General features: G+C 30.9%; 4 protein-coding genes across 7 annotated transcripts in view; 2 read left to right on the top strand and 2 right to left on the bottom strand.

Annotated features, from left to right (window-relative positions):
• Positions 1-5,518, bottom strand: part of If (integrin subunit alpha inflated) — a 78,735-nt gene extending 73,217 nt beyond the window's left edge. The window contains exons 1-2 of one of the 2 annotated variants that reach the window (XM_072910593.1): positions 5,389-5,518; positions 4,358-5,167 (exon numbers count right to left, since the gene is read on the bottom strand). In XM_072910593.1, coding sequence (XP_072766694.1) covers positions 4,358-4,539 — 182 coding nt within the window. In that variant the 5' untranslated portion in view covers positions 4,540-5,167; positions 5,389-5,518. The remainder of the gene's footprint in view (positions 1-4,357; positions 5,168-5,388) is intronic. The other variant, XM_072910594.1, reaches the window with a different exon arrangement.
• Positions 5,519-6,260: 742 nt separating this feature from the next.
• Positions 6,261-8,704, top strand: Wdr79 (Telomerase Cajal body protein 1 homolog). Its single transcript, XM_072910614.1, has 5 exons — positions 6,261-6,853; positions 7,045-7,577; positions 7,636-7,868; positions 7,960-8,193; positions 8,265-8,704. The coding sequence occupies exons 1-5, from the start codon at positions 6,605-6,607 to the stop codon at positions 8,477-8,479; spliced, it is 1,464 nt and encodes a 487-aa protein (XP_072766715.1). The 5' UTR covers positions 6,261-6,604; the 3' UTR covers positions 8,480-8,704.
• Positions 8,705-8,826: 122 nt separating this feature from the next.
• Positions 8,827-13,656, bottom strand: LOC140676013 (uncharacterized). 2 transcript variants are annotated; one of them, XM_072910596.1, is made up of 5 exons: positions 13,380-13,656; positions 9,795-12,184; positions 9,344-9,548; positions 9,089-9,238; positions 8,827-9,009 (listed from the first exon to the last, which is right to left on the bottom strand). In XM_072910596.1, the coding sequence occupies exons 1-5, from the start codon at positions 13,552-13,554 to the stop codon at positions 8,972-8,974; spliced, it is 2,958 nt and encodes a 985-aa protein (XP_072766697.1). In that variant the 5' UTR covers positions 13,555-13,656; the 3' UTR covers positions 8,827-8,971. The 2 variants fall into 2 exon arrangements, with proteins under 2 accessions (XP_072766697.1, XP_072766696.1); XM_072910595.1 differs by having other exon boundaries at positions 8,829-9,009; positions 9,089-9,241; positions 13,380-13,654.
• Positions 13,657-14,515: 859 nt separating this feature from the next.
• LOC140676163 (uncharacterized) lies at positions 14,516-26,726 on the top strand. Of its 2 annotated transcripts, XM_072910936.1 has the most exons (16): positions 14,516-15,145; positions 15,766-15,969; positions 16,067-16,361; positions 16,460-16,806; positions 16,891-17,476; positions 17,565-17,773; positions 17,879-18,016; positions 18,082-18,238; positions 18,323-18,530; positions 18,612-18,835; positions 18,931-19,326; positions 19,404-21,288; positions 21,355-21,866; positions 22,133-23,727; positions 23,827-24,106; positions 24,203-26,726. In XM_072910936.1, the coding sequence occupies exons 1-16, from the start codon at positions 15,045-15,047 to the stop codon at positions 24,914-24,916; spliced, it is 7,851 nt and encodes a 2,616-aa protein (XP_072767037.1). In that variant the 5' UTR covers positions 14,516-15,044; the 3' UTR covers positions 24,917-26,726. The 2 variants fall into 2 exon arrangements, with proteins under 2 accessions (XP_072767037.1, XP_072767036.1); XM_072910935.1 differs by having other exon boundaries at positions 19,404-21,866.
• The last annotated feature ends 716 nt before the right edge of the window (positions 26,727-27,442 follow it).

Raw genomic sequence — 27,442 nt, 5'->3', positions numbered from 1 at the left:
CATTCACTTTTTACATGAATATTATTCTCTAAATCGAAACATGTTTTAAAAATAATGCGACTTTACATGACGCTTTGAACCAGTCTACGAATATTCAGAAATTTATAGTAATAATAACAATGCATGGATATATGTGCGGTAGACTATTATTCAAGCACTGAATTAAATTAAATTTGTTATATTTCAATAACTGAAACAAAATCATCTATAATGTATAAACTCTTTTGCTTAGAATGACCTCTAAAACACATTTAAAGAGTTTATCGGTTTACTCGCAAGACACTTGGTGTATAATTAACTTATCATAATCATGCGGTTTCAATCTAGTAATTAGAGTAATCTTCTACCCGCAGCATTAATTTGATCGATAATATGTGATGTGTGGGAAATGTGTAACGGCCGATATCGCCATTCCTGACATTTCGCCTTGAACGCTCACGACTATGCGACGCTTATCGACGTTCCGAGCATTTGTTCATCGAGACTTGGTGTCGTGAAATAATTTCTATATTTAGTATGCGACTCGCGTTGTCACGCAAGCTTCTACGTATATGATCGGCGAATTCGGGAAAGCGGACGAGTCATCGAAACGCTTAAGAGAGACGGCACGCATGATTCGATCTCTGCTATTTACTCGCCTTACTGTTTACTGTATACATATGAGATCGTGACTGTGTTCGCCTCTTAAAGACACGACCGTTGATGCGATCGCACAAATGAATCACACAATACGTGTTTTCCTATATGCTGACATTTATACATCTTACTTCGAGTTTCTTTCTGGTGCATAGTTTTCGCGATGCATTGCAGACATATTAAATTTAAGGGACAATAAATTAACGGATCCTTTCGATGCACAAAAAGATACTCGTTGAAAACAGCAGAGAAATAATGTGAGAGATAAATTTAAATTGTTTGCAACTCTCTCTCTCTCTCTCTCTCTCTCTCTCTCTCTCTCTCTTTCTCTCTCTCTCTCTCTCTCTCTGATTGTGTAATGTAAAAGGAATTTAGATATTTATTATATATATATGTAAATCACGTGAAGAGAGAAATTATCTCTCTTTTTTCTCTTTTCGAATTTCAATTTCCTACAAGATTTACGTGGCAACTCTCGTTCGCATTGCATGCGAGCGTGATTTTAATCTTATTACATTTTTTATGAATAGTAAATGAGACCAGGATTACATGAATATATATGTACGAGCGAACAGATATATGAAAGAGATTACCACCACTGGTGATAATGGCACATTGTGCGGACCTTAGAAAACGCTCAGATATTAGGTGGCGTCGAATGCGAGATGCATGCTGCTCCAAATCATATCTATGAGGCCGCAACAGGAGGTCGAATTAATTCAGTTTTTTCTGAAACAAGATTCCTTTAGTTCGCGCTTAACATTTGCATATACGTATTATGATAAAATATGTTATACATTTTAAATATTTTATCTATCTAATATTATAAAATAGCTTTCTCTTTCTAGTCGGAGTAAAAAATTTAAATATCCAGCTTTTTTATTATTAGAATGGCTCGCAAAAAATTATGCACATATGTATACATATAAAATTCCGAGAGATGTGTAGAGCTAGATAGAGAGATTCAATGTAACTTGTTAGATCACTAAGCAAACTTCAAGAATTTTTTTAATCGAATTACGATAAAAACCAATACTACTAGCAATGATATATCTGCTCGTATATACATATATTTTTATATAAATATATTAGTTAACTTTGATACAATTAAGTTATGCATATTAATAATATAATATATAAAAGAGAATATATTTCAATTTAAAAAATGCATTTAAGATATAAAAATATATAAAAGAATAAAGTATACTTTCAAGATTTTTATATTAAAATTCTACAATTAAATATATTGCTAAAAAACAAAGCACACTTTCCTTTAATTCTGCTGATGCAGTCGAGCGTTCAAGTAGGGACTCGGTGAATGAGGAAGCCCATGAAAAGAGATAACATCGCGTATAGTAGATCGTAGTAGATCGAACGCGAAGATTACAAAAGTATTAATCAGAGCGGCGCGGGAGTGATGAACCGCCCACGTAACGCATCGTAGCGATGACCTAACATCCTGCATCACGAAGTGTCTCATGCTATGAACGCATCAATCGTACCTGGTTAAATCGTCGCGCATAGACCGGTATTTCCGGTGATAATTGTATCCGCACAGGAAGAAAGGAAAACCGCGCGCGAAGAAGATATTAATTATTTTCTCTCGCGAGACGCGATAATCTCGCGTACGAGATTTAAATTTGTCTCGATCCAATTACGGCCCACTTGTATATTCGCGATCCTAAGTTAAGATTTTGCGATATCGGGTGTCTGCACGCGAGCGATAAAAATCGAATCAGGCGGCGAATGATCAAGAGGCAGGTATAAATAACTGGGTCCCAGTCTATTTCGGGGATTTAATGGCAATCGCGGACGCTTTAATCCCCGTGAACGGTGAATTAACGAGCGCGCGAACGCGAGCGCTCGTAAAGCTCGCATCGGGCTGGCCTAAATATAAGCGCCTACGAAACCTCCCGGTGTAATCCGGATTTCCTGCAGCCTTTTTCACACTGACGTTTTTCTCTCCATTATTAATGCAATGCCGTTTCATCATACAAGTAATATTAAAGTAATATACCTTTTTTTCTGTCCTACCTTTCGAGAATAACAAAATCTTTATATATAAATACATATCTGAATGATATAAAATTATAAAACATTGACGAAAAAAATATATTATATATGTAATTTAATATATTTCATTTAAAATATTGTTAATATTCATTTGATATATGTAATGTAATATATTCAATGTTATATTTTAAATATATGTATATGTTAAATATATGAATTTTTTCTAAAAAGGTATATATTAAGTTGAACACTTTTTTTAAATTCTGAAAAAAAATTCTTAAAAAAAAAGTAAGTTATTGCGCTACGACAATAGGCTCATCTGCTGTGCTTCACCGCTCGTAGCTAATCGTTAATCGCCTGCGAACGTGCACAAGCGATCTTAAACACGATATTCCATTGTACTACCGTTAGCGTAGACGCCGATTTTCCCGCCGATTCTAACGATGCGGGCTGCGCTGTTAGCCGCGTATCCCCATTTCCACCGATATTATTTATAATCGTCGCCGAGACGCGCGAGAGCTGGAGCAGAAACGTTTATTCGTGGGCGTGAGTCACGAAATTCGAGAACGAGCGTCTCCCGTTCGCGCGAATCGCGACGCAGCAGAAGAATCGTGACGCTTTTTAAGGGTTGTAATCTATCTGTACTAAAGTGTCCCTGAAGCTTATACTTATCCGTGATGAATGGAGGATCATCACTCGTTATTAAAGTCTGAAATGAAACACAAGGCCCTCATCCTGCTCGGTGATATCTCAAACGATAAGGTTGTTGTTCTATCTCGTAACGTGACGATTTATTTCGTAATGAGAAAAATAAAAGAAAAATTCTATATTTTTAAAATTAAATATTTTTATTTATATAAATTAATATCTTCCGTGTAAAGCGCGGATACAATTGTTATTTGTTAAAAAAAAAGGGATGTAACCGCAAAATAACTTTATTACGATAATCATCTCTGTGCAAAATTTAAAACAGAAATTTAAAATGTCCAATGCAATTTTGTTCTGTGTTTCATTCTGTGGCAACCGGGTGAGTCAATCATTTAGTAATAGAGCGGTGAGTCAAACACCTGGCTGACAAATTAAAAGGGAAAATTATATTTATATAATGGAAAAAAAATGTGTCATTTTCTATTCTGTTATATTAGAGGTGTGTCACGCGTGGCAATAATTTATTTATAAAAATTTTATGTCAAAAATGCATAAAAGATAAACAAATAATGACTTAAATTATTTTCCGATTGTCTAACTCTTATAAAGTGTCAATTTTTATGCATCGTATATTTCATATAATTTTAATATATTATCCAAAAATGGAAGAATATATGATTAGTTAACGTAGTGCATGCAAGAAAGTGTGATAATGCAATATGTACATATATGGTGCTCCTTATTTTCTAAGATGTCTCGTGTGTCATCGGATTACGACTGCGCCTCTTTAAGACCGATGAATAAGATTCGTTTTATGACACATTAGTAATGATAATCAGATCTTATCTCAATTTTTCTTATTATTTATATATCTTCAAATATATTAAATTTTATTGTATGTCCTCATATATCGTCACATATATATATAAATATAATAAACAGCATATCAAAGCAACTTTTTCAGTTAATGATACTTCGAGCGAAAACTATATACAAGTAACATGATTATTTCATCACTTTCAGAGATTATTTACAATTATGAAAAAAAAAAAAAACTCACCATCCTCGGGAGAATTTATCACGATACGTCGACACGGCGAAGCCGAACATAGATCTCTCCTCTATATGATACACCGCATAGTGTTTCGTCTCCACATTGAAGCCATCAACGACACGTCGGGGTGACGATCCGATGATTACGAGCCCGATAAAGAGGCTCCAGAAAAATCTTCTTAACCACATCTTGTCCACTGGACTGTCGTATCACTGGGTGCACTACGAACACTCTGTCACCGCGCGTGCCGAGTCACTTTCATACATATACATATATAGTATCGCGATCCGAAAAATGCACACGCGACACGACGATATCGAACTTAACGATTATAGATCTAGATTAATGCGTTAACGCGCGCACGACAACCGGTAGCAGCTGCACCGACAGCCGACGACATGTGTCTTCCGCGAGACCTTCGAGATCGCGACACTCGAAGAACGATAGGCACAGCCTGGAGGGAAACAGCGGGAACCGGAGAAGTCCGCTTGACGGACGGTCGCGGACAGACTGAGTGGAGAGCGCGGTTCTTTCGGGTAGTCTCTTCACTCACTTGCGGCTCTCGACGGAGACTCCCACCCACGATGCAGGCGCGATGCCTGCTGAAGTTTTACCTCGTCCGTTGCGTCGACTGCGATTAGGGCTGCGTTCAGGGGAGGGGGGGACGCTTATGCGTTAAAAACGTCATTCTATCATTGTTAATATTTATTGAAATTTAAACAATGATAAAGCACACTCATAGCGCTAGGAACGTGCTTCCCATCCTATATATGGCTTGATGTGTTGCTGGCAATCGCGCTTCACGTGATCTGTTATCTATAATATACAAAATTGTATAATTATTAATAAAACAAATAATTAAACATTTAAATTAGATCATGACATTTTATCTCATAACAGGCTTGCGCGATACTTCTGCTATAAACGCTCTTGTGTGTGTATTCCATCGACAAAATTTATTGTTTTTATCTACCTTCATAAAATTATTCTATTTTTATATTTACTCTAATAGAGATATAGTAAAAATAGTTAAATACCTATTTATATCTATCCGTGCAGCACCTTTCACTATATAGTCAAAGTAATAGCACATACGACGATCTTTACCAAAAAGTGTACCTCTGTAAAGTTAGCCGGTTAATTTTTGCTTATAAATTGTTTGTTGGTGGTTGTTGGTACGATTTTGACGTTTGTAGGTTGTTAATTTAATTGTTATTAACAAAATAAATATCAGCGTAAAGTTAGCTGGTCCAATTGATATTTTTAATCTTTTTTCAATTATAGGTCAAATCGATAGAAAATTGTTTGTTGGTCACAATTATATCTTTTAAAACGTTTGTTGATTGATTATTTATTAATTATAACAAAATAATAATTCTTACAATACTGCTTATGCAATACCGCGACATGCGCAGTATGTGCGTTTGTAAGAATTATTATTTTGTTATAATTAATAAATAATCAATCAACAAACGTTTTAAAAGACATAATTGTGACCAACAAACAATTTTCTATCGATTTGATCTAAGATATAACTGAAAGAAAGGTTGAAAATTTTAATTGAACCAGCTAACTTCACGCTGATGTTTATTTTGTTAATAACAATTAAATTAACAACCAACAAACGCCAAAATCGTGTCAACAATCACCAACAAACGATTCGTAAAAAACAAATTAGAAAAATGAAAATTGACCAGCTAACTTCCCTAACAGTACACATGTTAAAACATGTTTTAACATTCTATGGATCTCTTATAAACATCTTTTGAATATGTGTGCTGTTAGGATTTATAGAGGTCAAAAGTGCACGTACTTTGAAAATCCATGTGTGACAATGAATTTTGAAATCATTAGTTATCAATTCTAGGCACGACTGCAACGCGCCAAACGTACGATTTTGTAACTAAAAACTAAAGTACCATGTGTCATGTGCCATGTGATCAAATTTAGGTTATGTACAGTTTTAAATATGGCAATACAAATATTTGTCATATATAAGTAATATAATAAAAATAAATAAAAGTATATATATATGATTTTTCAAAACTGACAAAAAATTTATATCGAAAAACACAGTTTAAACTAGTCCAATTTTAAGACCATCAGCTGATTTTGGAAATTGTACATATAATACAAGAATTTAACAGTAAAACTGAACAGGTATTATTCATAATTATATGTATTTAAATTCTTACTTATGTAAAAAGAAAAAAAATTTTATAAGAAAAAGATCTCTGCTCGTAAGGAATAGAAATGGAATGTGAGGAAATCACAGTGGAATCACGTTTGTCATTCATAACGACACAGTGTGAAACTTTAAATAAAAGTGCTACAGTTCAAGATGATATAAAAAATAGAACTAAGAAAAATGACCAAATACAATCAGAAATATTACAGACTGAAGATTCTTGTAATTTAACGAATAATGAAACTTCTACACAATCTAATAAGCAAACAGATCTAACTCTAACCGCAGATGAAATTAATCTTTATACTTCACATGTAAGTTTTTAACATAGATATTGATAATAAAGAGATTATATTTTTTTTCATATATTAATAGTACTTTTTTTTATTTTTTATCAAAATATATACATCTATGCGATATGATAAGTCATCTAATATAATATTATTCTTGCAAATTATATAATAATCAATTCTCAGACTTATGCTATAGTCTTGTTAAATTATAGGTAACACATGATACAACATTATGCTCGGAAAGAATAACAAATCTTACAATACCAGAACAAACAGAAAATTGTGAAGCTGTAATCACAGAGCCAAGAAATATAAATTCAAAAGATATTGAATTGACAGAATCTAAGTGCATCCAATACGACTGGTCTATAGCACCGAGACCAATATGTGTTGCTACTAAAGAATATCAGCCTACAAATCTGTATGAGAATTTTACAAAAGGTTGCCAATGGTCTCCAGATGGGACATGTTTACTTGTACCATCAGAAGATTTTAGGATACGTATTTATGAACTTCCCAGAGAGTTATACTCTGGCCAACTTCCATCCAATTTTACACAGACTGATTTTACGCCTGCTCTAACTGTTAAAGAAGGAGGTCTTATATATGATGCTTGCTGGTATCCTTTTATGAACTCATGGGAGGCTATAACATGTTGCTTTCTCAGTACCAGTAAAGAGAGCCCTGTTCATTTGTGGGATGCATTTACAGGACAACTTCGTGCAACATATCAGCCTTACAATCAGTTAGTATCATACTTACATTTATTTGAGATTTGCATGTAAAAATGTATCTTTTTTCAGATTGGATGAAATAGAAGCTTCTCTTAGTGTCCAATTTGTAAATTCAGGAAGAGAAATATGGTGTGGTTTCAAAAATGCTGTGAGAACTTTTGATACGGATCGTCCTGGGCGTCAAACAAGTACCATTCAATTTAAACACGATTTTCCAAATATAATTGGATTAGTCTCATGTATTCGTGAAAATCCAATAATGCCTGGTCTAATTGCTTTCGGCACATATTCTAAATGTATTGGTATGCATTTCTATTTAGTAATGTTACTCATTAGATATCCTTTAAATATTTTGATTCTATTTAATATATTTTTTTTTTTTTATATTTGAAGGATTGTACAAAGATGGACCACTTTGCACCTTAAAAACTGGAAGTGGTGTAACACAAATTGAATTTAGTTCTTGTGGAATGAAATTGTTCTCTGTTGTTCGAAAAAATAATGAATTTTTATGTTGGGATCTTCGTAATCCTGGAACTGTTCTTTATTCTTTTGAAGGAAGGCAATCGGACACTAATCAAAGAATACAGTATGCTATTACACCTGATAATAAACAGATAATCTCTGGTGAGTTAGTAGACAAAATAATAATAATAAGACAACAAGAATATACTCCATTAAAATTATGTATTTTGTAGGTGGTATTGATGGAAATATCCTTGTATGGGAATTATCAGAAATTACAGATTACGAAAATTTGAATCCAAAATATAAAATAAAGTTGTCTAAAGATTGTATAAATGGAACGAGCTTGCATAAAAGTTTACCAATCATAGCAACTAGTTCTGGACAAAGACAATGTGATGTTAAAAAGCAGAGAGATAATAGTGTAAGATTATGGTGGGCTTCTTAAATAAAATAAATTTATAAAATTGTTTATTTACATACTGACAATATTCACGTATTAAAAACAAAACTATGTGTAAATATTTTGTATATAATTCTAATTTTATAAAAATCATTTATAGTCATAGTTTTCTTATTTTTTCATAATTTTACTTTTTATTTAATAATTTTATAATGAAATAATAGTTACAAACTACAACTGTTATGTCTAAATGTCTATATCTAAAATTCTTCTACAAAGACAGACATATAAATGTCATTTTAATAATAAAATTATATATATATATATGATAAAATTATAAAAATGTGTTAAAAATATATTTTATGAATATTTTTCAATTATACAATAAGTAGGATATAACAGAATTGGATATTATATGTGGACATGTTGCTGACACATGAATGTCATTATATATAAAATTTTTACTTATACATATTTTACTTATTAAATGCAGCAATAATAAATATATATAAATGTAAATAATGAAAAAGAAAAACATTAATTTTTTGAATGTGATCTCGTAACTCTGTTAGGAACTGAAATACATGAATTTTAATTAATAAAATATCTTATTATGTAATCATTATACTTAAAAGTTACATTGATATAACTTACCATGCGTTGGTGTATTGTCCCATGATATAAGATCTTCATTAAATGCATGTTTGCCACGATTTTGTCTCGATAGAGTTTTACTATGCTTTCGTTTTGAGTGAGGAGTCATAGGTAATACTGGTTTGTTTTCAACACACGCCAAACATGTTTCTGCTGTAACAACATATCAAGTCGTACATATATATAAGATTATATCAAGCCATACATATATATGACTTTTGATATAAATTATTAAATTTAATTAAAAAATTTTACCACTAAAGGCAACACTTTTTCGAGATGATCTTCTTTTCTTATCAACATTTTCTGTCAATATCATATTTTCCATTTCTGTTGTATTACTTTCATTTAGTGCCATGTATTCATTCTTATCTTTTTGCGATAATTTTAATAAACTTTTTCTACTTGACTTCACAGGGCTCTTATTTTCCTTTTTACTGATGCTTCTCCTTGGAGTCATCTAAAAACAATTTTTTTATTAGTTTCTATGTATATAATTAAAACTAATAATTAATTAATATTATATAAATATATCAGATGTGTACAAGATATAAAAATTTCTTATATATTTATCTTACTATATATATATGTATATATATATATTAAATATTTATATTTATCAAAATAAGTTGATCTATAACATTAGGTATCCTAAATATTTAAAAAAATTGAACAAGATTATTAATATTAAAAAAAAAAACAATACCATTTTGCTTGTCCTATCCTTTTTGGGAGTATCTGTTGTGATGGTTCTATTTCTAAGTATTCTTATTCCTGAATCATGATTTTCCATGTCTGTTGTATTTGAAATTGTATCAAAGTCAATAGATGTCTTGGTTTTAATTGTCGGTAATGGTGTTGCAGGTAAAATATTTATAACTATATCCTCACATTGATTTTGATGTTTTAATTTTTTCCTCGGTGATATAATTTTTGCATCACTTGGTGATAATTCTTTATCAGATATAGAGAACGTTGTGTCATTAAATGAATGTGCACTAGAATTAAAAGTATTCTGAACAAATTTGGATTCAGTTGGATTTTTCTTAGGTTTTTGTCTTTCAGTAAAAATCTCGTTATGATAAAAATTGTCAAAATCCTCAGTTTCGAAGTCTAATTTTCGTTCAGCATTAATACACTCCTGTGGGCTTAATTCATCCAAATCAAGATTATCTATTTTGCTTAAAGCAGCAGATAAATTTAATTTAATCTGCGTTTCTTCGTCAAGAGGGACTTCATTTAGAACTACTTTATCATCAAAATTGACTTTATGTGCAGATTTTACACGAATTTCTTTATCTGCTAACTCTTCCGATTTCTTTAATATACTCTTACCAGGCGTTTGATCGGAATTAATATATGATATTGTGTCATCTAATTGAACTTTTGGTGTTTTACCCATTTGACTTACTTTCATAGCTACAAATGGACTCTTTATTCTTTTATCGTTGGAAAATTGCACTTTCTGTGTCAAACTTGTTCTAGAACTTTCACGTCGAACAGGAGTCGACTTACATTCATAAGTAAAGGATTTTGATTTCCTTGTATTATATTGAATATCAGTATTATCATCAAAGTTCACAGATCTTCTGTTATTCTTCGAAGGTGTATATTTCATACTTAGATTCGTATCTTGCATCAAGTTGTTTTTTTCTGCTTCCATCTTTTTCTTTCTGGCGGCAACGATTAATGATCGTAGCGAACTTGGTTTTGATGATACAATTTGCTTTTTAGGCATTCGTTTTTTAGTAGCAGGTTTGAGAACAGTGCATTCTTCCTCTTGCCATCCTCTATTTCGACGTTGCTCTAGTTTCTCGAATCGTGCATCACAATTCCTAACTTCCATATATGCCATATCCCAAAATCCTTGCAAATCTCTACAAGTAACCAGTTTTTCTCCTTTACCAATTTCACAGTCCTCTACTAAACCACGAAATCTTTCAAACTTTTTATTTATTAACAAATTTGTCTGTCCTACTGCTTGATATATTTCATACATAGCATCATCTGGAATATCTGTTTCTAATTTTATTTCCAACCATTTTGCACAAAGTTCTTTAAGTCTTTCTGTTTCTCTGTTTAATAGAAGTTTGAAGTACTGTGCCGTGCGTTCCTCTTCTTCCACAGATATATTCAAATTTTTCATTACAGTATCTTTTGTTGGAATTTCATCGGAGGATAAGCGACTAATGCCAAGTCGCTGCTGTTGTTCTTTTCTAGCATTTTTTTTGCCGCGGCTTAGTGTGAGATATGGTGAAAAGAGAATGAGGTCTTCCATATTATTGTTTTCTTTATTAGAAGATTTATTACTTGGAATACTCTTTTGTTTTGGTGTTTGCATATCAGTTTGCATATTATCTAATAAAGATTTATTTGAAAAGGAGTCTTGCATTTTCTGACCTTTCAATGATGATCTTGTTATTGTAGTTTTGCTTAATTCATTATTTTGATCAATTGGTTCCTTTATTTTCTGTGATTTTCGTTTATTTGTTAATAACTTTGGGCTTTCAGAAATATTAAATTTTGTTGTAGTACCATTGGTATCAGGGATTTCTGCACATAATTTTTGCGATAGTATATCTTCTTGTTCATTTATATCAACTGTCTTGCATTCTGTTGATTTGTCTTGTATGAAAAAATTTCCTTTCTCTTGTGGAGTTTGTTCTATTGGTACAAGACCAAATAGAGGCATCTTATGCAAGCCAGATGGAGGTTTAAATTCGTAATTGGCTGGAGCAAATGATTTCTGTTTTTTAGTGCTAGATGTTGATTTTTTCATATTCACAGGATATTTTGTTGAATTTGAAGCTACATTTTTTGTAGTTGCATTCTTTGCAGCTTTCTTAGCTAATAATCGCTTCTGTGTAGCCTTTGTAATCCCTTTTTTTTCAACATTATTTGAACATATTGCTTGCTTAGGTTTTGTAACTATTGATACATCGCTCCGAATCACAGGAGAACACAGAGAGTGATGAACAATACCAACTTTAAATGCAGGTTTTTTTGTAACCTCTTCCAGTTTTTTCTTCTTCTTGCGTTCTTCTCTCCATTTTATCAATTTTCTCATACGTGTACTTTCAATAGAAATATTCTCTCCTAAAAATGATAAATAGATTTTTGCTCTTAATTGATCAATTTAACATGGCATAAAAATTAGTATAAATATATATATATATATATATATATATATATATATATATATATTAATATATAGATTAATTAGGAAAAAGAAGAAAATATCTCAGTTTATATGTAATACAAGATTTCCCAAAGTTAAACAATCAACATTTGTCAGTATGTTTTATGAATATAAACAAGAAAAAATATTATATAAACATTGGACTAAAAACTTTACTAAAAAGTTATACCAAAAATATTAAACATAAAAACAATAGTAAATATATGGTTGGTATATATAAAATAAATATAAGAATAAATTAGCAATGTTTATCCAACCTATTTATTCTTTGTTTTCTGTTATTCAATATTTATTTATAAAGAATTGTAAAAATAAAAAAGTGTATATAAAAATCAATTTATGAATAAAACTCGTCAAAAAAATTAATTTACCATTCACTAAATTAAAGTCAGATAAGTATTACACTTATAGACGTTAAAATTCAATATCAATAATATCAAGAAAAAAATATATATTTATATTAAAAGAGAATGGCAGTTTGAAATTGGAAATTAAACAAATATATTTTCTTCTTTTTAATATAATGTGCTAATGAAGTTTTTGAACCAATGTTTACATAACATTTCAAGTGTCTATCTATATAACATACTGGCCAAAGTTAATTGTTAGACTTTTAGATACTCTTTATGTAAAAAAGCAACTATACTTTTATTAATTATACATACACATATAGGAATATAAAATATTTATTTACATATATTTATATATAATTGTTGAAATTATATTTTCTTGCTATTAAATAGTATCAAATTCTATTAGCAAACTTGAAATTTATAAAGGCTATCAAAATTCATTCAGAATTATACCAAATGTATGACATATATTATGTTTATCTTATATATGACATTTAATATTTAAATGTCAAACACGAATAATTCTTAGCACAGTGCATGTAGATGTAAAACGAAGTAAAGTGTGAAAAAGATAACAGATAAAAATGTTTTATTGATAAAAATATTATATGAATGAAAATAAACAATATGCAAAATTGCTTCAAGAAGAATCGTTAATTGTAATTATCTATAATCCTATTGTCACGAATATAAGCATATCGTGTTTCATTAAACAATTAAAAGCTTTTCCTTAACTTACCGGAGGGCGAACTGGTAGACACCAGGACATCTTGTAGTTGGCGGTTGTTGTCGAAGGCTCGTGTTCTGACTTCCCTGCGAGATTCGTTATGCTTATAAGCGCGTACAATCCTACCGTGATTCGCATGGCCAAAACCTGGACGTGGGTTCTTATACTGTTGCTTGAAATCCGACATTCTGTAACGATTCAATGTAACTCCAGAAATTCGAGTATGCTTCTATAACGGCAGCACAACTGAAAGTCACTTCAAACTGATAAATGGCGTTGAAGTAGTGACGTGCGGCGATTCGATTGGTCGGCTCGAAATGGTGAAATCAGTCTTGCCAACCGATAAAATGCCGTTCAAAAGGATCAAAAGCAAGGTTGCGTTCACAAAATCTGCAATCCTTTTGTCTCGATTGGTCAATCAATCTGTACGAATTGCTCTTCCTGTAAATCGCGTTTCAAAACATTCTCATGTGATGAAATATTTTCGTTCGTATCAATTAAATAATCATGAATCAAATTCAAAATTTCCTTGAAGTCTTCAACAAAGATGTATCATACGATGTGTTTCAAGTTTCAGTAAAACTGAAATAAGAGAATTTAAAAGTGAGTATATAATTTTTCTGTATCTTATGTTTCTAATCAGATATCAAATAACAATTTATCAGTGTGCAGATAATTCGAATGAATTATTAGAATGAACAAACTTCTCTTTTCTCAAACTTAATTAAACATTTAACCACCGACGAGATAATATAATATCTCGTTGGTGATTTATTAACTTATCCATTGGATTTTTTGAAATAACAAAATTTATTTTTACGAATAAAAAGTATCCCTCGTATGTAGTATTTTACAGAAGCGATTAATAAAAAAGATTGTAAGGTGGGGGATAAATTGATTGAACACGTTTATGAATAAATTTATGAGTTTTCATAGAAATGGTCAAAAGTCAAAAGCGCCAGACAGTTGGCAGCCAATTTACTTCTGCATAACCACGTGGCCAATTTTGTATAACCATTAACATTCAGGTATCGAATGACAGCTTGCAGCAGTTTGCATACATTTTGTGCATGCTTATTATCTCTCGTTTCTTCCCGCTAAAATGAAAACAGTGACCGAAGACCGAAAAGGGAGATAGAAATACGAACACGAGCGCCCTTGTAAACCTCGGCTAACTCGCGAAGCTGATCGGCGTGCGGCAAAACAAATGTGAGTTTATTTTTGTTTGTCGGCGGAAAACTGCAGAAAGAAAACAAGAGCCGGGGAAGGAAGACGTTTTTATGTTTACGAACCCTGTGCGAGGAGAGCGCAACGTGTTGTGTGTTGTCCAGACGCATCGTGCAAACGTGCCATTTGCGCAATTTGCGACGCGGAAGAGGATTCGCAGTTTTCTCTCTCTCTCTCTCTTTCTTTCTCTCTCTCTCTCCCTCTTTCTCTCTCCCTCTTTCTCGTGGCAGAGAACAGTGGTAAGCTTTGTCGATCGCTTGTCGGACATATTCACTCCGGGTGCGGAAGTTTTTCTAATACCGGACGAGAAAAATCTTGTCACGCGGCGTACGTTTAAAACGATTGAAAGAGAAGAGGGACCGAGTGTAATTGTGCCGGTTCGCAGACACGAGATGAACGGTGATCGGTAATCGTGACGACGTGAGAAAAAAAGGAAGAAGACGCGACGAGATGGCCACGATTACGAGCTCGACCTTCCCGAGGATGCTGAAGATCCTACGGGAAAATAATAATGTCAAGGAAAAGCGCGAAGTTTTAACTTATATTTCCAGGTAAACTATCACGAGTCCACTTCCGCGAAATCTCTTGCTCAGCGTGACAAAAACGAGAAACGCGAGATATTGTGTATCATTTAACGTTTATTTTATTTCACAAAGTGGCTGGAATTAGAAAACTCCTTTGTAAAATAAATTAATGCCAGAAGAATCATTAGATGTCTCATCCATTCTATGATGCACTCTTTTTCTGCATAACAATACTAAAAATTAAAAAAAAAGGGATAGAAAAAAATGATTATAAAAGTATATGACATATAATGAAAAATAATTTATTAACAGTATGATCTTTTGAAGTTATAAATTTAATTATTACAGCTTGAATTATATATTTATAGATTATATACATGTGTGTTTATATATTAAATATCTAATAAATATTTATAGTTGTAAGCTTCATAATTCATGATTTCAATGATATTAGTGTTATATTACATTTGTTTAAAAAAGATTGAACAGACTTAGTATAAAATTATATAAATAAAACAACATTGCAGATACTTATAATATATATTATTCAATGTATATATTATTCAACAGATATTTGCATTTGTGATATAATAAAACATTTCCTCTGGTACTGTAAAGGAAAGATTAATATTAACATTATATTGCAGTCAAGCTAAAAAATTAGAATCAAGCGGTGCTGTTAAAGAGGACCGCTACAAGGATTTATGCAGGCTAGTTATAGAAGCATTTACAAAACACGAAGGAAGTATGCAGAACGAGGCATTAGGTGCCCTTAATGCCATTGTAAAAGAATTCAAAGCCTATCCTTTACATCTCTTTGAATCAATGTTACAGACAGATAAGAGGACAAGGTTTGTCTTGTTAAATTTATATTGTAATAAATTATGTACTTTCTAGAGATTTTTTAAACAAAATGCCATGATTGATTTTTATATTTATTGATATTAGAGTGAAAATACTTAAGCTACTGGAGGTAGTGGAGGACAATGCTATTTCTGCAGCTGCCAATGATGGCCAGACTTTAAATTTTTTTAAAGATTGTATGCGTAATGTGCAACCTAATTTAATGGAATGGTTAACACCAACAGCATGCGTAGATAATTTGCAAATGTTGACAAAGGTTGAAAATCAATCATTATCAGATGAACAAAAACTAGATGAGGATACAAACAGTTATGCCCTTATTCTTTTAAGAAGATTGTACAGATTGGCGGCTATAACATTTGATCAAAATGTTCAGAGGGTAATAAACATGGGCACAATTGTGTTATGAATAATTTTTGAAATCATAATTAGAAAGGATATTATATATATATATATATATATATTTCTTTTTTATAGTTTGATACACTACTGATGGAAAAGATTATAGTACTGGCCTACATGGGACATAAGCGTCAGCGTGGTCCTGCTTTAAAAGTTTTACAGCAAGCTGTTGCAACTAACTCGTCATCACGTATTCGTAAAGATTACCCTAATCTGTGGGTACAATACAAGACCAATTTACAATCCACATATTGTAAACGTATGTTGCTATTAGTAACAACATGTGATCCAGATTGGACTATTCAGTGGAATACTACTATTCAGTTCCTTAGCACTGATCTTCATCGTGGTGCTAGCCTGATAAATAATTTGCTGAGTGTTGAGGAAAAAGCCTTTAAATCTACTGATCCTATTATTCGCAGGTGAATTTATTACAGTTCTGCAATTAAATATTATTATTGTTATTATACTTAAAAAACTAATATAGATTTATTATTATATTGCAGACAAGCTTTCCTCTCATGGAGATTGTTGATTGACAATTTTGCTTTAGATCATCAAGAACTTGCCACTGCAAGAAGAATAAAGTTACTTTGTATTCCATTAAACACTAAGAACAGTAAAACTGAATTAATTGCATTAACAAAATTAGAAGTTTGGTGGCACTTAATTATTAAATTGTACAAGGATGTTGCAAAATTTGCTAGTCCTGTTATCACACAATTTCTAAACTATTGTTTTGGACCACTTGGGGATACACCACTGCTTTCTTCCAAATTTGACATTGTTGCCTCTCCAGGCAAAAGATTTCTTAAGACAAAAGTGGTTGCTGTGGATGCCTTGTGTCAATTAGTTGTCACAAAGGAAGATCTGTTTGCAGTTTGTGCTCCAATGTTAGAAGAAAGACTTCCCCATGCGATATCTGATGAGGTGTTTCAAGAATGTTCTAAAAGCATTATTCACAGTGTAGGAGAAGCCCTACTCATTTTGGGTCAACTTACAGATCAAGAAATGAAAAATCGTTTTCAGCTTGGTAAAACATTGTGGACAAATTTGATGATATACATAAAGAATATAAAACTTGAATCAAAGGTTATTAATAAATATTTAATTTTCCTATTTTATATAACATAAAATATCTATGTATATATCATAACAAATGTGTTATACAACCTTACAGGACCATCTGTATAAAGACGTGATATTAGTTGTAACTGAATTGGGAAACCACATAGATAAGGTGATGGTAAAAAACATGATTTTCAATGTAATTTTACCAGATGTTAAGCATATTATTGAGAAAGCTGAATTTCACGATAACGCATTGCCAGAATTGGTGTTAAAACTTTTATCACCGCCAATACTTGATAAAGTGCTAAAGTATATCTTGTATGTATATATGTACACTTGTAACTAAACTGTTGGAATTAAATTTCAGAGTACTTTATTTATATATTATATAACTATAGTCTATTTATCATTTCTATATTACAGGGATCATAATAGCGATACAATCAAGTGCCTCCTGGAGCGATGTTTTAGCCCAGAATTTACATATTCCTCTGGTGTGCTTGGATTTCTGGAAACAATAATCGAAAATCTGAAAACAATAATTGATGCACATAAAAATATGTAAGTCTGAGAAAATTTAATTGTAATATGTTTGCATGTATTTGATAATAAATAATGTATTACAGGACAGCTTACATTGAATTATGGTCTATAATAGCACAAATATTAACAAGATATATAACAACATGTGAAACTGCTAATGAAACTGAACATAACTTTCAAACTGTCAAATTAGTTTTATCACTTCCATTTCAATATACATATCTGGAAAATCTTGAGCAGGTTTGTATAATTTTATATAAAAATTTTTATCTATTATCACATGTTTATTTTGCAATAGCTCTTTTTTATATTTCAATTTTGCAGATACAAAATCAAGCAAAAGTATGGAAAGCTTTATACAAAGAATTTGAGTTACAATCAGATTTGACAAGTGCAGTGAAGCCAAACGAAATCTTACTGAATACTGCAAATATGATGCGAGAGTATTTAAATATAAATAAAAATTGTTGTTCTTTTATCGTAAATTGCTTAGATGCTTTGTTGAGTACCCTCGATTATGACTCTTTGTTAGGTATGTATAGTCAAATCTTATATTTTATATAAAATAAGGCTTAAAATATTGTATATATACTTTGTATAATTCATGTTTCAGCTCAAGATGAAATTCCATCTATTTTACAACTCATACTAGATGTTATAATAATTTCGTTTAATAATCCACAAAATCTTAATTCTGAAATAACTCTGAAAATGTTATCAGCTATGCTTATTACTGTATATGGACACAGTCCACAAAAAGTAATATCATATCTGCATAGTTGTAAATCAGTGATCAAATCTATACTTGCATCACAAATAAAAACACTTTACAAAGAAGTATGATATTAATATTTTTTATATAGCATTTATTTTAATTTACATATTGTTTTCTAGATATAGTTTTTTTTATATTAACAAACTTTTGTTTATAGGTAGCAAATATGTGGGAATATATAGTTAGTATTTTTAAAGGGCTTAATAAACAAGTGAATCATGAACTTTTATCGTCGTTTAAAGAAATAATTATAATTGCAATGAATCATCCTAATCCAGATCTAAAATCTTTGACACAATCTATTTTTGAAGTTAAAGATTGCTTGGACAGTACTGCTAAGTGCATTTTAGAAGAAATAGAAAAAACAATAGAGAAATCTCATTCAAAATCTGATAGTGTTACAAAGAGGAAATCAGAAACAGAACAAACAAAAGATATACGTATGGCTGGAAGTTTCTTGAATAGGAAATCTGTTACTACAAAATCAGTATCCAGTAAACCGTCAGAAAAAAATGACAAAAATACGCTTATACTACCTGAACCTGATTCGCAAGTAAATAATATTTATTATTTTATATTACACATACATTATTTTTATATCTTTGTCTATATTCTCAAATTTATTTTTAGGATTATGTGTATATAAAAACAGATTTGAAACTTGATGTTAATCGTTTGACTGAACATCAAAAAGAAAGTTTAAAGAAGAAAAGAGAAGATATACCAGCATTGTATAATGATCTTTCTCAATCGTCCTCACAAAATTCTCAAAACTTACAAGAATGGTTTGACATTAAAGTCAAACATATTAATGAAACAGATAAAATCAATAATAGAAAGAGTGACTCTGTAACTCAAAAACTTATTGATAATGACGCTAACAAGGAAAATAAAATTATGCAAACGAAGTCTAATGTGGTAGATAAAGTAGTTGACACCCATAGTGAATTGGATGTAAATATCGAAGAAAATATCGCTGATACTAAGCAAAATGAAGATTCAACAAAAGAAGTTGAGAAAATAGATTCTAACAAAAAACAAGAAGAAATTGTAGATATATCAAAACAGACAAATTCAGCTACACGTACAGAATCTTTCAGTGGATGGAGACGAAATATTTCACCAGAAATGGAAGACATAGATGCAACTACAATATCTGTTACAAAAAAATTAAATTTTGAATCTCGAGAGAATTCTCCTGAAGATAAAATAAAGCAAGTACGGCAAGCATCTCCTTCGATGTTAGATAGTATTAAACGACGACGTAATAGCATGACAAAGCTGAATTCATCATTAAAAAGTGACGAAGCTGTTGAAAGTCAAAAAGATTCAAATGTGCAAAGAACGTTGAGAATAAAGGTTCATGAAAAATCTGGTACAAATATTAAACAAAAATCAGACGATGACACTGATATTAAAGAAAATTCCTATGAAAAAAAAGGTATTAAACGTAAATACATGTCGGATACTGAATCAGACGTGATCATACGTCGAAAGCGAAAAAGTTTTCATGGCGACAATGGTGAAACATCACGAGGCAGTGACAACCCGGACTTAATTATGGATAATGTGAGTCAACGTGTGAGAAATGAAATGTCTCGTTTAAAAATCAACATGGTATTTGAATCCCCTGTGGTCAATCGTCGTCGAAACAAACATTCGGATGAAGAAAAAGAAACATTGATGCAAGAAATTGACGCAGGAAAGAAACATAGATTGAGGAAATATGGAACATCCGATAATAAGAGTTATAAATTAAAATCTCTAGATACGAAATTTATAGGATCAAGAAGATTTTCAAAAACGCAGGAAAAAAATACAAAAGATGCAGATGGTACGGATCAAATAGTAATTAAAAGGCGAGGTAGAAGAAGTACAAAACATGAGTCTAATAAGAATGATTTAGACATTAATAAAGATGTTAAAAAATCCAGTGATACTATTGACAAAGTACCTGAATTGAAAAATTCGGACACAGATATGACAGATATAGTTTCAACGTCCAGCCAAGCAATACAAGATGTTACGATTAATAGAGTTCAAGATGAAAAACCTGAAGCAGATAATTCTAAACTTACCAATTTAAATGTAGAATCCTTAGAAGTTACTAAACCAAGCAAACAGAGTCAAGATGAAGTTGAAGATTTTGTAGAAAGCTCACAAATGCCTAATGTCGATATAAAATTAGATAAAAAATGTGGCGAGAAACAATGTTTCATTAAAATTAATAAAATAGAAAATGTTTATTCTAAAGCTTCTGATGTGACTATGGAGAAAAATTATGTACCTGAATCTATCCCCATGGATTCTGACGATAACGTTGTACCTGACCCGTGTGAACAATCGGATGAAGCTAATCCTTACAATAATACAGAAATGAACGATGAAAGAAATAAAGATAAAGATAGTACAAGTAAAGATTTGCTTCAGGAAATTAATAGTTCCGATATAATAAAGGTTATAATTCCAGAAAATCAGAAGACAATCGATAATTCGTCATCGGTCAAATCCATAAGTATAACTAGTTTTTCTTCGCCGAAAAGCAGTATCAAAGTGTTTTCTAAACTTAAACCATTCACAGGACGTGCTGCTCATATGCTAGGTTTAGTCACAAAGCAAGCGCAACGCGAAAGTGACAGTTCAGCTATTGCAGAGGATGAAGCATCTATTAAAAAATTAAAAACCAAGGATGCAGAGAATGATACGAATAAAAAGACCTCAGCAACTAAAGACATCGATAAAATAGGCGGACCTTCTGGCAGTCGACAAGAAAAGATTTTCAGCAATATGAAATCAGCCGATTATTGTCTATCTCCATCGATACATGCATTTACTACTTTGAAAAATGATGGCGAGAAACTTTCATTTAAATTAGATAAGAATATATCAGATTGTTTATCAATGGAAAATTCAGTTGACAAAGAAAGTGAAGGAAATGCATCATCTTTATATGAAAAAGACGATCTACCAATATTGGAATGGTCAAGCGCTAATCCACCTTCATTAACTGCATCTCCAAGTGCTAGTATTCTTAAACGTCAACGATCAAACGTATCAGAACTAGAACTAGATTCTTCAACAACTCCTAACAAGGTATTTTCTGTAGTTTAATTTATATTATTATTATATATAGTGTTTTAAGAATATATATATACAGTGTTTTAAGAACACATACATTTTAGAGATACCTTTAAATTAAAGATTATTTTTTATGTTATCATAATGTTATTATAATAAAAAAATCTTGCATTACATGTTGTCTCTTATATTTTAGTATTTCTTTTTACTAAATTTTCTCTTTTCTCATATACATAGATTTATGAAATATTTGAATGTGTTTTTTTTTCTTTTTATTATAGCGAAAACGGGTGAGCTTTGCAGATCCACCAGTATCAAAAGAGATGGGTTATGAAATATCAAATACAGAATTTCCACAAAAACTTAATAAATATTCCACAGCACGTAGTCCCATACCAAGAAAGGATTCTCCACTTAAGTTGAAACAGACTAAACTTAAATTTATACCAACAGATGCAGAAAAAATAATAATTGAAAACGATGAAAGTGACACTGAAGCTTCAGAAGTCGAAAAGAAAAATGAATCATTAATAAAAATATCTGAAGAATATTCTGAAGCTATGACTACACATAAATCAATATCTGATAATTTGCCAGAAAATGATAACAATAAAGCAAATACCCATGCGAGAATTAAAATCAATGAAGAATTAGGAATAGCGCAGGAAATTGAAATAACTTCGGATTCATTTGTTCCGGAAAATCAACAGGCTTTATCTTCTGAAGATTCCGAGCAAAATCCTGTTGACGTTACATCAATAGACTGCATCGTAATGGAAGTTTCCGAAACGCAACAAGATCTCTTTGATGGAATGGATACAACAAATAATATTCCACCAGTCAAGATAAATAACGATGACATTAATATATCCATACAAAATAATTCGGCAGATTCTGTTAAACTGAACGTAATCAATGATTCTGTGATAGCGGCTTTATCTACCAAAGATGACAATACAACAACAAATATGGAGGACACTGTAGATATCCAAAATATGACCGAATTGAATTCTACTGTAAATACAGATGAGGTATTCTGTGGAAAGCTAATACGTACTAGTACAGAAACAACGGAAAACATGGAACAGGATACTTTACCGGCAACGGACTCCATATTTGCAAGTTTACCGTTAACTCAAGAATCTACTCAAGAATCTACTCAAGAATTTACTACAAATCAGGAGGCTCAGAATAATATGGAACTTGATCCTGAACTTTTGGATTCTACGCTGTCTATTTATCCAACATTATCATCATGTGTAGAACCCATCAACACTATCATTGAACAATTGACTTATCCTCTTTGGAGAAAGAACTTGTCTTCATATCTTACGAATAGAAGTTTGTACACGATCGGTGATCTTGCACAATTATCGGAACGCGAAATTAACAGAATACCAATGAAAGGCAACCCAAAGACTGAATTCGTAAAGAAAGTACTAAAACATTTTGAAAGTACATGTATGCTGCAAGCAAAATCATCTATAGAGCCAAATGTCAAAATACAATCGCCTATCATACCAATGGATGAAACACAAACAATTGTATCAACCATCGTTCTTCCGCTATCTGTTGTCGGAGCGGAATCTGCCGTTAGGACAGTCGATAATAAATCCTTAAGTTGTAATGCACCACTTAATCGATCTACCGAAAATGTTTCTGATAATCTGTCAAGAGAAAAGTCACTTGCAGAATGCTTGGATAAAACAGAGTCTGTCACTAGTGATATGGAAGAATCCATATATTCTCAAAATCCCGATCTATCAGTATTAGAAAACGAAGAAACAAGTACGAAAGAACCAATCACTGTTGAAAGTTTGTCTGAGACTACAGATAATATTAAATCCGTGCCAATTGCATCATCCTCCGAAAGCATGTACGTAATTTTTTATATTCTTATATAAATAAAATATAAAAAAAAATTATATATACTCATACAGTTTATGTAATGTTTTTCTTTTTCATATTTTTTTAGCATTGCAAATGAAGTAGTCTCATCTTCAAGTGCTAACATGAACACATCGGAAAGTCATGCTAAATCTTCAAATGTATATGACGAACTTCTCATTACGCACTCCTCCGTTGGTACTAGTACTGACGAAATTGGTTCTGCGACGCCGAGTGTTCAAAAAGTCACAAGATCCGTTGAGTCTCAAATGGCGCTTGAAGAATTATTGGATGAAATTGATGTAAATCTGGTATTGGAAAGCGCGGTCAGAAGATGCAGTCCCGAGGCAATTCTTTTGCAATACAAGGTAAATTTAATTTATATTTATACCAATTATATCGATATACCGGTGTTATATATGTAAATAAACAGGAAATTAATTTTAACTTAAATAAATGTTTAGGTAAAAATGGGACATTTGAAAGACACAGAATTAGTGAGAGAAACTATTAGAATGCTTGGTTTGCAAAACATACAGCAAATCAACGATGCATCGTTAAAAGCAGCATGTCGCGCATGTGGTGTTAACAAAGTTCTCCTTCGATTGCCCGACATCTTCAGTTATGATAAACAGTTTTTTAATAAGGTGCTTAACGTATATAGCAAGAAGCTTAACATAGTTGATTGTTTGAACGTTTTCAATTATAATAAATTAAAAAACGCGATCTGCCAAAAATGCACATCGTCTGAACTCGGTGAGATGCTTTCGGAGAAATTGAAACGAGAAGACCAAGAAGGCATCAAGCAACCCATGACAGAACTATCTAGTTTAGACGCTATGCTAAAAAGATTACCGAGGGATGTGATTATTAGTCATACTGTAGCGAACGAGGAGCTTATTCCAGCGCCGCTAGTTCTGGACATAGCTTTGCAGAATAACAGTTCGGGAGATATAGCGCAAGCGTTAAAGCAATCCCCTGTTTTGGCTAAACGCGTCCTAGACAAACTGTGGACGCATCAGTATACGATCGCTCATATCGAAAATGGTGACGTATCCAAAGAGAATTTGCTTAATATTTTTAAAAGTGTATGTTCTAAACTGTCCGCGCAAGAACTATTAAACGCTTATCATGAAACTATGACAAATAAGCTCGCCATAAAAAACGAAAATGAATAGATTGGATTTGGAGTTCTAGGTTCAGTATCAAATAATATGACTGATGTAGAAATATTGACGCGTCTCGTATATCCAGAAGCTAGTTATTTTCATACTTATTTTTTTTTACTTATTTTATTTCTTTTCTATAAAATTCATAATTTGACTCTAATTATGACCGTCATGAATATTTTCATTTGCGTAATTAATAATAGCTTTTCCACTTCATCTTTGTTTTTTACTTGTTATCATTGACATTTTAATCAATTTATTTGTAAGTATTCATCAAGTTTATTAAATGATATATTAAATGATATATATGGTTTGTCATAATTGTAAAACATTTATGTGTTAGATGTTACCTTAATTCTCGCAATATCCAGGCGATGTTATTCATTGCATATGCATATTGTATAATAACGGAAATATTTTATATCGTTATATTTTTCAAGCAAAAGCGATTTGTTTATAGGGAATAATTAATAATTGTTAAAGAGAGAAACGACGTGAATGTTTTCTTAAAACAAAGAAAATCTTTTCTTAAACACAAATTAACAGAAAAGCTAATCAACACTTTCTTATCTTTTAATCTCGTTCCTTCTTTTTCTCTCACTTATAATTCTTGACTTTTTTTATTTGCATTTATACAAATTACAACTATTTTCCAGAGGTATATTTAATGATTTATTCAATTCATTTCATTTCTTATAAAAATTTTTAATTAATTAAATCATAGCTCTGTTTTGTAACATTTAGAATACTATTCAAAGTTATAATCTTGAAAGTTTTGATAGATTTTGAAAGATTTGATTGTCTTGAAGGTATTGATCCACCATCTTGATCTCTTATGTATAAAAATTTCGATTCTATATAAATAATAATTAATAAATAATTTTTGTTTAAGTAAAATTTAATGTTAATTAAATGTGTTATATTTATTTATAATATCCCAATATTTTTTTTTATTTATTAAAACATTCAAGATTTTCAAGACAAATCAAGATTTTCAAAATCTACTGTAACTTCGAATAATATTCGAACTGATTCAAACTGAATTTCGCATGCTATACATATTTGAATTAATTCAAAACATCTTGATTTCCAGATGTATCTCTCTTACATTGACTTTAAATTATTTCCTTGGCTTTATATTGTATTATTTATAATATATATTTTTCAAGATTCTTAAATTTTGTTTAAAATGTATATCTTGTCTATATAATTTATATCTTTCTCTTCTCTCTCTCTCTCTCTCTTTGTCTCTCTCTTTCTAAAAAAATAATAATTTAAAATACCTTTCACAAAAGTTTATACAAAAGTAAAAACATGATTAGAAAAACAAATGCAAAATACATCTTTATTGGTATTGCGAAGATTAAGAATATTATTTTCCAATTAATTATGCCATATTGCAGTATAACTTGTATATATTTGCATATTCAAGAAAAATTTTTCACTACTTTAGTTAAAAATTTATTTAAAGTGCATGCTAATGTTAATACAAAAAAGAATGGACCATAGAATCTTAAGATTTTGCATTTTCGAGTTTTGTTGAATTTATATATAATCACAATTTTGAATTTTTGCACAGTCTTGGCGCTTAAAAATTACTCAATTTTCAAAATTTATATTCCACAATTATTACAATTAGTAATGGCAATAGCGTTATATTTGTTAATTTGTGGAAATTGAAAAATCTGTTTTTTAATATTTTTATTAAATCATTAAAAGAATGGAATCAAATTTTGAACGATATATCGTGTTGCGTTGTTCCCGAGCGAATATAGCAATTGCTATTTTAATAGAAATAAATACCTTATGAAACATCAAACGCAAATTATCAATAATTATTTATTTCTTTAAACAACATATTTTTTTATTTATGAAATATATGTTACATGTAAATTTATACAGATTTTTGTATCATGATTATCCTAAACATTTCCTTTGTTTTTTTGTGATACAGATATTTCGGAGGTGAAGAAGTGAAACAAAGGAAAACGAATCTTATAGTTAATAAGAATTTTTTTCAGGATCACATAACATGTGAGATAAAAAAAAAACATCCCTATATAACATTTTTTGACTAAGATATTTCAATATTGCAACATTAATTGATAATGATTTGTGTAATTTATCCTGTTTAGCTTATATATACTTATTAAACAAATTGAAAATTTATTTGTAATTTTTTTGTCGTAATTCTATTTATATCTTTCTGAAGTAGAGTTTATATATTTAACATACGCACTACACACAAATTTAAATACTTCAATGATTAAACGACGACCAGCTAATCAGTTTTTAAGTCTAAGTATGTATTATTGTAAATATATATGTATATATATATATCACTGACATATTGATGGACGATCAATATATTCACCGATTAATACGCTTTTCATGTATCGTCTTTATTATACCTAATGCATCTGTATGAACACAGTTACTTTTACGAGTACGAGGAACTAAAAAATCAAAGTGTGAAAACTGGCAAACTTTGGTAATTTACATATGCAAGAACATGTGCTGATGAAGTGAAATATA

This window comes from Anoplolepis gracilipes, chromosome 2, assembly GCF_047496725.1.
Source record: "Anoplolepis gracilipes chromosome 2, ASM4749672v1, whole genome shotgun sequence".
Classification (NCBI taxonomy): domain Eukaryota; kingdom Metazoa; phylum Arthropoda; class Insecta; order Hymenoptera; family Formicidae; genus Anoplolepis; species Anoplolepis gracilipes.
The sequence above is the reverse complement of the archived record's forward strand: the minus strand, read 5'-3'. Positions and strand labels throughout refer to the sequence as shown.

What these genes read in the sequence shown, in the direction of transcription:
- LOC140676163 (XM_072910935.1), top strand. Translation starts at nt 15,045, where the DNA reads ATGGCCACGATTACGAGCTCGACCTTCCCGAGGATGCTGAAGATCCTA. An exon ending in AAAGTGCTAAAGTATATCTT is followed by an intron (nt 17,774 to 17,878) that starts GTATGTATATAT and finishes TCTATATTACAG; the next exon opens with GGATCATAATAGCGATACAA. An exon ending in CTTCAACAACTCCTAACAAG is followed by an intron (nt 21,867 to 22,132) that starts GTATTTTCTGTA and finishes TTTTTATTATAG; the next exon opens with CGAAAACGGGTGAGCTTTGC.
- Wdr79 (XM_072910614.1), top strand. Translation starts at nt 6,605, where the DNA reads ATGGAATGTGAGGAAATCACAGTGGAATCACGTTTGTCATTCATAACG. An exon ending in ACATATCAGCCTTACAATCA is followed by an intron (nt 7,578 to 7,635) that starts GTTAGTATCATA and finishes ATCTTTTTTCAG; the next exon opens with ATTGGATGAAATAGAAGCTT. An exon ending in TAATAAACAGATAATCTCTG is followed by an intron (nt 8,194 to 8,264) that starts GTGAGTTAGTAG and finishes TGTATTTTGTAG; the next exon opens with GTGGTATTGATGGAAATATC.
- LOC140676013 (XM_072910595.1), bottom strand. Translation starts at nt 13,554, where the DNA reads ATGTCGGATTTCAAGCAACAGTATAAGAACCCACGTCCAGGTTTTGGC. An exon ending in AGGATAGGACAAGCAAAATG is followed by an intron (nt 9,549 to 9,794) that starts GTATTGTTTTTT and finishes AATTGTTTTTAG; the next exon opens with ATGACTCCAAGGAGAAGCAT. An exon ending in AAAAAGTGTTGCCTTTAGTG is followed by an intron (nt 9,242 to 9,343) that starts GTAAAATTTTTT and finishes ATGTTGTTACAG; the next exon opens with CAGAAACATGTTTGGCGTGT.